Raw genomic sequence first — 13,870 nt, forward strand, 5'->3', positions numbered from 1 at the left:
ACAATTTTGTTATCTGATTTGTTAACTCCATTCTACACCAAAATCACTCCCAATTTCTTCGTTATCATCCAAGCCAAATATGCGAACTTGATTCACATTACCATTCGATTCTAACACAAACAATGTTGGTTCCAAACCACGATTCTTGACATCTCGTTCCATACTCCCAGACCCTTCGCACATTGAAATCAAATTCGCCATATCTATTCACGAAATTTATTTCCAGTAACGTGCGAATCCGTTCACCATTACCAAACTTTCTATTCTTCAATCATCACAAAAACAATTCGAAATCAATTACTCCAAAATCACGAACCAATGAACTTCAGTTCTAAGCAATATACCAACACCGACCCATCACAATTGATTTTCACTTCATCAAATCCTTCATTTTTGATTAATCGATTCAAAGTTCACCTTCAAGCCTTAACTTCACATCGATCAACTCTTGCATTAACGTTGCTTTTTATTTACCACAAAAAGTTTAATTTCCAAGTCTCGTTCAATATGCGAACATGACCTATTCACAGTGTTTGTTCATCACGAAGACAACTCATCCAAATTCGAAATTAACCTCAAAATTGAACTTGATTTCGGCATCCACAACCTCTGTTCAACTTGTATCAACTGATTTCAACTTTCAATTCAGCGATTCATCAATTGAACATCGTCATTGACTTTTTATCAGTTTGACTTTTTAAAGTCAAAGATCAACAAACAAGAAATCGATGATTCAATCAACAAATTTCGGATCAAAACTTATTCAAACAACTGTTCTTCATCGATTACAAGTGTTCTTGATCAACAATTTCATCAAAATCAAATAACCAGTTTCCGATTTCATCACGTTGACTTGATCATAATCGATTTATGTGATTGAACACAATATATAGAATCGATTCACAAGTTGAATTCAACAATAAAAACAAATCATTGATCGACATCGATCCAAAGAAAGAAGGAAAAAATTATCGAGAAATTGAGAAGAGCGTTCAAACGTAGTAGATTGAGAAGCAAGAACAGATGCACGTACAACCATTTTAAGCGTGTGACTAAACCATACGCTGGAATCGAATTTGGGCTCACACAAATAGCGTGAACAGTACCGAATCAATGTAGACTCAAGATGTTTGGATCAAAGTTTTGGACTAGACTCTACAAATGAATCATGAACGGTAACAAGATTTGAAATATTTTGGGCTTGAAATTTCATCGGATGAATAGTAAAAGAAATAGGTGTTTGGGCTTTATGAACAGTGAAAGTTTCGAACAATTGGATCAAAAATTGATGTTTAGTAAATCAAAATTTAATGAAAATTTTGATTTTAGTTTTGGTATTTGATCTAAAAAAATATTGGATCTTCAATGGGGTTGAAACGGATTAGATCTAATGAGGCAAATCGATCAAAAATGAAAAACGTAAAGTACGAATCGAAATCATGGACGTTTTGGAATCCATTTGAGAATTTGAGATACCTTTTTGACGAATCGAGATCCATTTTCAACGAACGAATCAAATTTGGAAGATCTTGGTTCTTTTGTCGGAATGAGAAAATCTCTAAATCGAACATTGTACCACCCATTATGCGAGATGTATAACTCGTTCTTCGTGTTCTTCAACGATCCAAGAACATCTTCAAAAGAACCACCAACACTTTTGGGTTTTGACTTCAAATTCAATGCAACCTTTGGAGATTGTTGCTTTGGAACCCAAATTTGCTTCACGGATTTTGGCTTCACAACATATGACGATTTTTGTGAGTAAACCCGCTTGTTCTTCCGATTCATCTTCTTCTTCTTTTTCTTTCTCATCTTTTTGCATCTTGAAGACTTGACTTCATGAACAAACCCACTTTCAACAACATGAATATTTTGAGTTTGAATCAAATCTTTTGGAGTTTGATATTTGTGAATTTCTTGAATCACCGGCTTCCGATAAGGAATCATTCCTTCAAACGAATCACAAGAACACAAAATATCATCGGTTTGAACTCCAATCGAGCAAAAAACTTTTTCATCATGAGAATCAACTTGAACTCCTTTTTCTTGAACATCAAGAACATCACATTGAACTCCATTGTTTTGAACTTCTTTTCCTTGAACATCATGAACACGATGAACATCATCAAGAACATGTTCTTGAGCTTCACAACAATTTGCATAATATTCAAGTCTATTTCTTCCCGGTTTACAATTAGCAAGAAGAATTCCTTTTATGACTTCACCATTCCTCTTATTTCTTCGTCTTTCTTGATATGTTGTAATCAATCGATCAAACAAATCTTTGTTTTGATAAATTGGATAACCAATGAAATCTCCCTTTCCATCCCTTTCTCCATTTGACATAAGTGCATCTTCACTTTGCAATCCAACAGTCAATTAATAAACAATGCATTCAAAAGAAGTGTATACGTATAGAAAACTTTCATTCCGAACCAACCATTGCTCCATAATTGCTTCTTTTCTTTTGAATCAAATGTTATGAACTTGAGTTTTCTAGAGAGAGAAAGTGTAAATCAAGGAGATCTCTAGAGAGAGAAAGTGAATATGAACCAAATTCTAGTGAGAGAAAGTGGTACAAACAAGTATTCTAGAGAGAGAAAGTCAAATTATGGATCAAATCAAGGAAAAGTTCGACTTCAAGAACACAAAAACACTCTAATCATGAAGATCCATAAGAACATGAAGAATCACCAAATCAAGATAGCCATCAAGGATCAATTCTTGATGAAAATCAAGAACACCCGCTCTGATACCAATTGAAGTGGTGTTGATTATGATGGCATGTGCGGAATTAGAAAGATCTAGTGAATCATCATGTAAAATCAATAACACATGGAGTAAATAAATCTTTGTAAGCTCTTATTAGATCTAAAAAGATTATACAAATGGGTTTGTATACAATTTCTCTTTCTAGTCTAACACTCTAAAATGGACTCTTACATTCTTACATAATGGGAGTCACTCACTTCCTATTTATAGGAAAGACTCAACCCATTTACACATACAAAGAGGAAAGCCTAAACACTACATCCAAGCATGACTTTGCACCCTAACAAGCTGTTTAAAACACATCAGTTGACTAGATCAATAACCGATCTTTGAAAACGCTTGGTTTTTTTTTTGTCTTATGGTCCTTAAACAGTATTTTTTTTATGAATTTGAAAGCTAGCAAGGCAATGCAATGCATAGGGATCCGAGGCCCAAACATCTTCCTTAAAATCTCAGGTTATATAACAGATCTGTAACATTTTCTTCAAGATACATTAATCTTTATATATTATTTTTCTCAAATATCAATGGAACCTATTTTCAACCTCATAAAATTTACATCAATATTAAAAAGTATAATAATAAATATCGTTATGTACCATAAACTGGAATATTTTATTGGTTACTTCGTTTTAACGTATAGTTTGATTATTTGTAAAATAACTAAGATAAGCTAATTTTTGGATAAATCAATGGCATCAATATTCTATACCACATAGATTCATTATTTTTATATTTTTTTATTTAGATGAAAATGTTTTAATGCAAGGATTAAAAATTTAATTTACTTGCTTTGTTTTCTATAACGTCCAACTATCATTTTATTTTTTTTATTCGTAGTTATAAATGTGTGACCGTATCACCCTTTGTTTGACTGTGTGTATTATGAAATGTAATTGATAAACAAGTTAAATGTATGCATAAACAGTTAAACATTAATTGGAGAGATAAAGTGTGATGCCTATTTAAGAAAAAAAAAAATAGAAGTTCAATGCTAAAGTTGGGTAGATTTTTCAAAGTAATAGATTCCTGGTTCTCTTTTTCTCCACATTCAAGGCCTAGCATACGATTCTATCAATTAAATTTAGAATTTAATTTTATAGGTTCTTGCCCTAAGATGGAAATGGATGCCATAATTGTTATTTTGTACATGAGAGGTTGCTTTGACGCTGATTTACCATATGTTTTTTTGTCTAGTTGTTTATAGGAGTTTCTTTGTCTTCTTTATTAATAAAGAGCTCTTTGTAGTTATATTGATATGTGTTACTACTTTTAGTAAAACATGGGTAATAGATAGGTATGATGAGGTTTCTTATATAGTCAGAAATAACAATGTACTACATTTCTATTTGATTTTTTAGTTTTCATTAAATCCTGCATTCAACATTAGACAAATGAAATTATGTTGCTATTTCTTTAATTTTTATTTCTAAAATCTAAGTTATGTTAATTTATCACCCGTGTAGCACACGGGTTTTAACCTAGTTATACATGAAAACTAACCGATATAAACAACAAAATACATTAATGCTGGTGCTTTATCAAGATGAAAAACCTTACATCAATTTCAAATTTACAAATATTAAGACGATTGTTCAACTAAAAAAAGAAAAACAAAAGTTGATAATTTGGTTTGGTTAATTTAAATAAAAGAGAAAGAAGAGTTGATAATGTGTCTTGGTAACCCATCTTCAATACTATTTTTGACTAGTGTAGGTTGCAACAAATGAAATTAGTAGCAAACGTGGTGGCTCAGGCTCGAGTTGGACTCGATTCTCTTAAAAAGATTCGTTGTATGTTCCCAAGATACAACAACCTGAACAATATGGAAACAAATCATGCACAACTTCGTAATCCGCATGTCGTGCCCATGCACAACTTTGTGTGCATGTGGGTAGGAATTGTAGTAAACCATAGACACAAACTTGTATGTTTTTAATGCTTTCAAGCTTATAAATCTTGTTGAGTATGGTCTTTCTATCAATGTGGGACTCATTCCCACATTCATCTCTTTTGGTAAATTTATTCTCAAATACTCATCTTTGATTATCGATATCTCATTCACATATACTCCATTTTGGACATATAATATATCGTTTCAAAGTTCTCATGGAGGAGAACACAAACTCACTTAGAGTTAATTATATATACAACATATGTATATATTTATATATGTCCAAAGTGAGTAAAAATATAAATATTTATCCTAAATTTTCCAACAATACTTGCCTATTTTACAACATAATTAAGGTAATACATTAGTTTTATTAAATTTATAAGAGAGACGGGTGTGGGAAACGGGGGTTCCCGTTATTAGTGACATGGCACCTAATACCGCCGCCATAGCGGGAGGAACACCGCCCCTAGTTGTTATTAGGTGTTATGCTATTACGCGTGATGGCCATAACGGGATGTAGCGTACGTTATTTCTTGTGTTTTTTGCTTCAACGACTATAATTTTGACCGTTTGAAACAAACGGTAACATAAAAAAAATCAAGTTTTATATATACTATCACATAACCTTTATTATTTTTACCTACAAAACACATACTTCTCTACATATTTCTTTCAATATTTCAAAATCAAAATATGGATCAATTTGATCCAGCCCATCCGTACAACAATGATAACGACGAAGACGATTTGTTCGTGAGTATGATGTATCGGTATTATACAGAAGTCTGCTACAGCCAGATCCAGCTCCACTACTCACGCAGTGTGCGGCGTTAAATAGAGATCGTGAGGAAGGGCATAGACGGCTAGTTAACGATTACTTTGCGGAAAATTGTGTCTACCAGCCAAACAATTTCAAAAGAAGATTTTGTTTGCGAAAAAATGTCTTTGAAATGATAGCCAACACTATGGAAGCAAGGTATCGTTTGTTTCAACTTTTATAATTTACAAAATGTCACTTTTAGATAAAATAAATACAATTTTTACATGTTTAATATTTATTTAGGTATGAATTTTTCCAAATGAGATATGATGCTAGAGACAAACGAGGCTTCACAGGGTTTCAAAAATGTGTTGCTACAATTAAACTTATGGCAATGGGGGAGTCGCCCGATTCTGTTGACGATTATATGAGAATGTCTGAGAGGACCGCACGAGAAAGTTTGTATTTATTGGAAAGAGGTGTTGTCGAAACCTTCGGTGACCAATACTTGCGCAAACCTTCGTTTCATGATATGCAACAACTATATGCGGCGCATGAAGAAAGACATGGTTTTCCGGGTATGCTTGGGAGCATTGACTGCACACACTGGAAATTGAGAAATTGCCCCGTGGCATGGAAAGGTCAGTATTCGCGCCGTCATCATGGAACGCCTTCGTTGGTATTAGAGGCTGTTGCTTCACAAGATTTATGGATTTGGCATGCTTTTTACGGGGTTGTTGGTTCTAACAAAGACGTCAACGCGATCAATCACCAATATTTGACGATCTTTTGTCAGGAAAAGCCCCGGATGCTCCTTTCACAATGAATGGAAATGAATATAAGTTTGGGTATTACCTTACAGACGGAATATATCCACAATATTCCACGTTTGTGAAGGCGTTTCGACACCCAATGGATCCAAGGGACAAATATTTCAAGAGACGACAAGAAGGAGCACGTAAGGACGTTGAACGTGCTTTTGGGGTTTTGAAATTAAAATGTCACATAGTTGAACATGCGGCGAGACCTTATGAGTTAGATACTCTGCGATTAATCATGTATGCATGTATCATAATGCATAACATGGTTGTCGAAGATAAAGGATGCAATATTGCAACGTATTCACCTATGGAGCCAAGACATGTGCAATTTCAACCAGGGACATCGAAATATTTACATAGAGTGGTTGATATTCAAGATCAGCAAAAACACAAGCAACTCCGTGAAAACTTGGCGGATTACATCTATGTTGGTCACGAAGATGAAGATGAATGGTTTTAGGCCAAAAAATATAGGTTTTATCATTTTTTTTTTGCTTTTTAAGGTTTTAAATGTTTTTGTGTTTTGTTGTAATTTTTTTAATGTTGTTTTTAATTTAAGTTTTATTAAAATTTTATTTTTACTTTTCAAATATAAATAAATAAATAAAACAAATTCGAAATATAGAAAAAAAAACATAAAAAAAAAGAAAATAATTGGTGTTATCACATGTTATTAGATGTTGCCAATTTCCATCTTGGGTGTTATAACACCCATGTATGAGTAGGATACTGACATGACACCTTTTGGGTATGGTAACATGTAATAATATGTTGCACACACCTAGTAGTCCAAGAAAAATGATATACAAGCTTAATTTTTTATGCAACTAACTACCTCAAATAATTGCTAGATATAATGACGTTGATGCTTTCACCAATAAAGAAAACCAAATACCTCTTAATTTTATGGGATAATGACTTGAAAAGGGTAATGAACTTTTGACTTTTGTCACATTTAGTCACTAAACTTTTTTTCGTTATTTATTTGTCATTGAACTATTGAAACTGTTCACATTTTACCCTTATGAGTTCAATGACTAAATGTGAACAAACTTCCTCTTGTATTATGTTTTAGCAAATTATTTATTTTTGTTAAATTGTAACAACATTTGTTGATAAAGAAATCTATGAAATAAAAAAAAAAACCCTGAAAATATATTTAAAAAAGAACAAAAAACCAAAACCGAAATAAAAAACTAATGGTTTGACATTTTCCAAAATAAAAAATCAAAATTTCCAATCTGATTTTGGTTTTACAAAAAAATGAACCATTCTCACTAATGTGAATTATGACCATTGGTTTGGCATGCAAAATTTGTGACATCCCATGAATATGTAGTTACAACATCGTCTGAACTCGTAATTCATAGTAAGGGGTTAGAGTATCATCACATGAATACGTAGTTACAACATCGCTTGAACTCGTAATTCATCACCTACAGGTTATGGGCCTGCTGGTGTTTCCACTGGGTTGTCTAGAATAGTCCGTGGTCGCCATCTATACTCTGGTAGATGACTACATCGCCACATTGTTGGTTAAGGTTATGGTATCTCCTTTCATCCTACATCACATATTCATCATCATCTATTTACCTAATTATCATCACCTTTCTATCATCACCTATCTCTCATCATTTTGTTTTATCACACACCAACTATTTCATCTACCCATGTTTCATCCGCAACATATTTGTAGATATAAAATAAATATACCGTTTAAATCTTTTAAAACATGTATAAAATCGTTCATCCATCATAGACAACAAGTATTCAAATAATATGCACACATAGCACGTAATTTATATAAAATACTTCATATCTATGTGTAAGATGAAAGTAACTATATATACCACAAAAATCCCATAAATGCTTCCTAACTTCGAACCCCAAGGTTTACTCTACTAAAGCTTCATATTCTCGGCTCTCTGAACCTAGAAGGGTCTAGATCTATCACACCAAAAAGCTCAAGATAGCTCTTCCTCTCACTCTACACACTTAAGCTCACTAGGGTTCTCACTTATTGGAAAGGTAGTCGCAATTGAAGGCCATAAGTGCCTTTAAATATGGCTCGGCCCAAAGATTTTGGGTTTCTGCCAACAGTGCGGACTTGTCGAGTCGCCTCACCGACTCGTCGAGTCCATTCATTAATCCGAGTCATCAGTCGCGACCTTACTCGACGAGTTGAGGCGTCAACTCGTCGAGTCTCTCTTCTTAACTCAAAAGAAAAATAGTTAAATTATGATACCTGGAAATCCGGATGTTACATTTTGTTTTTTTATTTCATAGATTTCTTCATCAACAAATGTTGCTACAATTAAACAAAAATAAATAATTTTGCTAAAACATAATACAATAGGAAGTTTGTTCACATTTAGTCATTGAACTTTTTAGAGGGAAACGAACTTTCGATTTTGTTCACATTTAGTCACTAAACTTTTTTTCGTTATCTATTTGCCACTAAACTATTGAAACTGTTCACATTTTACCCTTATGACCGGTAACAGCCGGTCATAAGGGTAAAATGTGAACAGTTTCAATAGTTCAATGACAAATAGATAACAAAAAAAATTTAGTGACTAAATGTGACAAAAGTCGAAAGTTCGTTACCCTTTCAAGTCATTATCCCTAATTTTATTGTATTAAAGTTCCAAAAAAGGAAAACCAACTCTTTTTTGTGTTCATTCTAAGTTTTTGAAATATCTCATATTGTTGAGGATCTATTCCACCTAAAAAAACATGTAGTTCCATACTAAAATGGGTTCATTGGTAGTTAAATACTTTATAATATGGTATATATAATATAAATGTTCTATATATACCATCTTATAAAAGAAGAATCTTATAAACATCTTTTTAGTTATAAAATCATATTCTTTTTGTCTTCCCACCTATGTATGACAAAACAAAACCCATTTTAAGTTGATAAAGACCACATTCAACCTATTTTTATTTTGAAAGTATACTATAAATGATTTATTAGGAATGACATCTTGAACAATACACAACTATAAAAATTGTTTAACACGACGTTGATATATTATAACCCAAATCAATCTATTTATAAGTAAGGGTGCGTTTAGTTGCGGAAAAATTGGCTGTTTTTCGGAAAAATTTCCAAGAAAAATGAGAATATTGAAAATGCGTTTAATTCATCTATTTTTCTAAAATTTTCACGGAAAATGAAAATTTTCCGTTTTCTAAAATTACAAAGAAGTTGAAATTTTTTGGAAAACCGATAATCATTTTTTTCCACATTTTTCCAATTCAAAATTTTTTCTAAAATATAAACATCCACTCCCACCCCATCCACCTCTACCTACCATCACCTTAACACCCCCAACCCATCATACCCCTACCAACCTACACTCACTCCTAAGCCCCCCCCCCCCCCCCCCACACACACACACCCACCCACCCACCCACATCCCCACAAACACACACACACACAAACCCCCACAAACACACACATGCCCACCGACACACCCACTTCCACCCCCCCCCCCCCCCCACACACACACACACACCACCACCACCCAATACAACAATCACTGACCTACCATCACCATCACCACCACCACCACCCCATCAGTAGCACCACCACCACCACTGTCACAATTGTCGCCGCCACTACCAATGCCTATAATCACCACTACCACCACCACCACCACCATCGTCACCATCATTGACACCACCACTGCCCCCTGCCACTGCCCCCACCACCGCCACCGTCCCCACGCCCATCCTACCACCGCTACCGTTTTCTAAATATGAAAACCAATAGAAAAATACACATCTAAACACGTTTTCTAATTTTCTCAAACTGAAAATGAAAAATGAATAAGTTTTAACTAAACACGTTTTCTAAATTTTCCAATAAAAACCAGAAACGGAAAACGAAATATGAAAAGGGAAAACAAAAAACAGAAAACTGTTTTTTCGTAACTAAACGTAACGTAACGTAAGTTATTTGATTCTCTTTATTTTGTTTTCCTGCATAAGCCTAAAAGTCAAACAGAAAAAGTTGTTTCACAATCATGGGAATCATATATTGTTGCAATCCATTGTACAAAATGTTTAAAAATATGCTGGAAATTGCTTCTGTCGGATGATAAAGATCCCAAAACACATGGCTCCTCATGTTCGAGCAATAGCTAGATGTAGATCACATTATTAACATACATATTATATTTATACTTTTTAAGATATTTGTAATGCCATTATATGATTTATAATAGAAAAACGACTAACAAAAAATGACAATAGCTAGATATCACAAGGCATGAAAAATGACAATAGCTAGATATCACAAGGCATATGGCAGCATGGCACATCGGCATATAGGTTCCCAATCCCACAATAAAATAAAACTTCAAATTCAACCATTTTAGTTTCTTTATTTTGCAAAAATACTTATCGTGGTTTGAGAAAAAAATTAGAGGTGTCAGTCCATTATCCAATTCGGTCCAATAAAAAATAGTTATCTTCCGATTTATTTTGGAATCGTATTTATTATACGCTTTAGTAAAGTAAGCAGTAAGCGGGGATAGCTCAGTTGGGAGAGCGTCAGACTGAAGATCTGAAGGTCAGGTGTTCGATCCACCTTCACCGCATTTTATTATTGTTATTTTTTTTTTGTTATCGGCTGTGTGGCATTGCCGATCGATATACAGTGGCCATGTTGTTAGTAAGCTCACTTGTTACGACATCACACCGACTGCATATATAATCATAAATAAATCTCACGTACTAAATACATAATTTTATTGCGTAAAGATTTGTTTTAACGTTTAGTTGATAATTAAACCATATCATAAAATATTGCGAACCTTTTCAAGTGAAAAATATCATTATCTTAATGAGGGATGATATATAAAATTTAGTCTAAATGAGTTATAAGTATCTTTGAAATGATAAAATGATTCGATAATTTCTAAACTTTTAGAACAAATGCTATTTATACAAACAAATCAGCAAACTTTATTTATACGCTGTTAATGAATTTATTTTTAAGTAAAACGACATATGGTTAGACTTCAATAACTACAACTTCTTTCCTAATAGAGCTGATGGTTTCCTTGATAGATCATATTATCAACGCCCATAATATATTAGGCGTATACCTCAACATTAAAAAAAATATGATTATAAAAAATAATATACTACATATGAACCTATATATTTTAAATATAACTTTAATACGAAACTATTTATAATACTAGGTTACAACCCGTGCAAACCACGGGTAAAAAAATTTATAAAATCTTATTAAATTAATAAGATATAATTTTTATTTAGACTTTTATATTGAATATTTGAAATTAATATATATTTATTTAAATAGCTAATATACGTAATGCAAAAAGACAATCAATCATGGAAATGAAATTGATATACAAAAAATTAAATATAACATAAATGTAATATTAATAAATAAACATGATAAATTACAAATTAAAAACTACAAATTGTTTATAAATTTCTAAAAACTTCCTTATACACATCTTTTTTTTTTATATATAAAACTATCATCCTTATATAAAATTAACAATTTTAATAATTTTTTTATTTTAAACTCTAGATAAGACAACATACAATTGTTCATGTAAAAAAACAGGATTTTTGAAATAAAAACCAACATTTGATAACGACTATCGACTCCTATTAATTATCAATGCAAAACATACAACCAATGGAAATTTTCTTCTTTAAAATTTGAAGAGATTTTTTTTTCTAGAATGACTTAAAGACATTCTTGGAATAAATTTATGTGTGATAACCGCTTTAATAACACATTTAAAAAAAAAAATCAGAAAATCACGGATACAAACCTATTACAAACCATGGTTAAAATTTATTAATTTAGAAAGATAAAACTTAGAAATTCAATTTTCTATAATAATAAAAAATGTTATGAAAAAATAAAAAAAAATATTTGATCTTGCTCTACAATAATGGATTTTGAGCTACATGAAACCCTTCAAATATATGAATGTACATTTTTTTTTAAACTAATGATATGTTTATATATTTAAAGTCAACATTATATAATTACGGAGTTTCTATTTCAGATTTTAATGAAACTAAATAAAATTTATTAACATTACAGTTATTTTTATAAATATTTAAAACTTAAATCATATAATATTAATTAGTAACCTTGTTTATTAATAATTCTTTATACCAAATCTATACTTCTATACTACCTAATACATAAAAATATTTATGTGCTACATGTCATTTTTTTTCAGAATTTATATTTAATAATGTATTCCTATCTCATTCTTTAATTAACTCAAATACAAAAGTAACTTCATTTTCTAAAACATCAACCATATTATTGTGAGCACCATATTTTATTTGCGATTATTTAACCGCTTTCTTATTGGAAAAAGACAAGAATGGGAACCTAGAAAGCATATATATCTTCTTTCATTCTAATAGAGTTGATAATGTTTACTATTACCTATTCAACAAAATTCTCAAAACTCATGTTCAAAGATAAGTTTTTGGGTTGTCATCTCCAAAAAGAAACTGTGTTATTAATTTAGGTTCACAAGATCCTCTTATTTTGTTATCATCAAAAACAAAATTCCAACATTTTACAAACAATAAGGAGTTTTAAGTTAGGATGAGATTCTCATACATACCAGTTAAGTTCATGGAACCAAAACATATGCGCTCTCTAAATTTTTAAAAAATCTGGGCAAATCTAAAAGGAAATTGTAAACGCTCTAATAAAACATCATAATAATAGCTTGCCTCATGAAACAATTCCATTTTTCAACAACTTCAAGTGAGCTTTCAGATTCATCTGCATCAAACAAACGATAAATTATTAAGTTATTGTTGCAATTTCAAAAAAAAAATTGATTTATCAATCAATTACACAAAAGAAACCATCAACAATTCACAATTTATTGTTGCAATTTCAGTTAAAGCTAAAATTGCGTCAAATAATTAAAAAGGGTATATGAGATTAACATTCAAAAAAATTTAGATGAGGTTTCTAATAGATCATTATCAGTTCCATAAGTCCATACCACCCAATTGATGCCATTTGCAGTTTCTATTGATCAAATTTAGTTAATCGAATATCCATACCTACCAATGTCATCACTAAACATAAAGAACATCAAAATTAAACATAAAACGACATTTACATACATGCACACACATAGATGTTGATAGAGAAACTTTAATGATCAATAAAAAAATCCAAATTAATTCAGTCTTTTAGCACTATTTAGGAAGAAGACACAATTACAAATGCTAACCGCTAACCTGGTGTTCCTTTTTATATTTGGTTCTTTCTTTTCGTGGCTGTTGGAAGTTGTGCAAAAAAAAATACTTGCGATTTCTTGTGGCTGATAGCTTGTGTCTTGGGTGAAATACAGAAGATCAAAAGATACATGGAAAATGTGTTATTAGAAGTATATATGCATCATATCTAAGCCTTAGCCAGCTTGTCTTCAAATTTGGAGAAGATTACATGTTGATTTCTTGTATCTACATCGATTGAAAAAAGGGTTTTTGAAAGTAAATCAATAAATTTGTCCATGATTTTTCGAGATACAGAAGATCAAAAGAAATATACTATTATTTTTATGAATGAACATTTAA

At 31.7% G+C, this 13,870-nt stretch overlaps 2 protein-coding genes and 1 non-coding gene across 3 annotated transcripts; all 3 read left to right on the plus strand.

The window, feature by feature from the left end:
• The first annotated feature begins 5,634 nt into the window (after positions 1-5,634).
• Positions 5,635-6,255, plus strand: LOC111878830 (uncharacterized). Its single transcript, XM_023875322.1, has 2 exons — positions 5,635-5,645; positions 5,733-6,255. Exons 1-2 carry the CDS (start codon positions 5,635-5,637, stop codon positions 6,253-6,255), a joined length of 534 nt encoding a protein of 177 aa, XP_023731090.1.
• LOC111878831 (uncharacterized) lies at positions 6,252-6,710 on the plus strand. The gene has a single exon (XM_023875323.1). It carries the CDS (start codon positions 6,252-6,254, stop codon positions 6,708-6,710), a length of 459 nt encoding a protein of 152 aa, XP_023731091.1.
• A 4,077-nt stretch (positions 6,711-10,787) lies between these two features.
• Positions 10,788-10,860, plus strand: TRNAF-GAA (transfer RNA phenylalanine (anticodon GAA)). Its single transcript has one exon. It is a non-coding gene; the product is annotated as a tRNA-Phe (tRNA).
• Positions 10,861-13,870: the final 3,010 nt, after the last annotated feature.

The sequence above is a fragment of the Lactuca sativa genome, chromosome 1 (assembly GCF_002870075.4).
Source record: "Lactuca sativa cultivar Salinas chromosome 1, Lsat_Salinas_v11, whole genome shotgun sequence".
Classification (NCBI taxonomy): domain Eukaryota; kingdom Viridiplantae; phylum Streptophyta; class Magnoliopsida; order Asterales; family Asteraceae; genus Lactuca; species Lactuca sativa.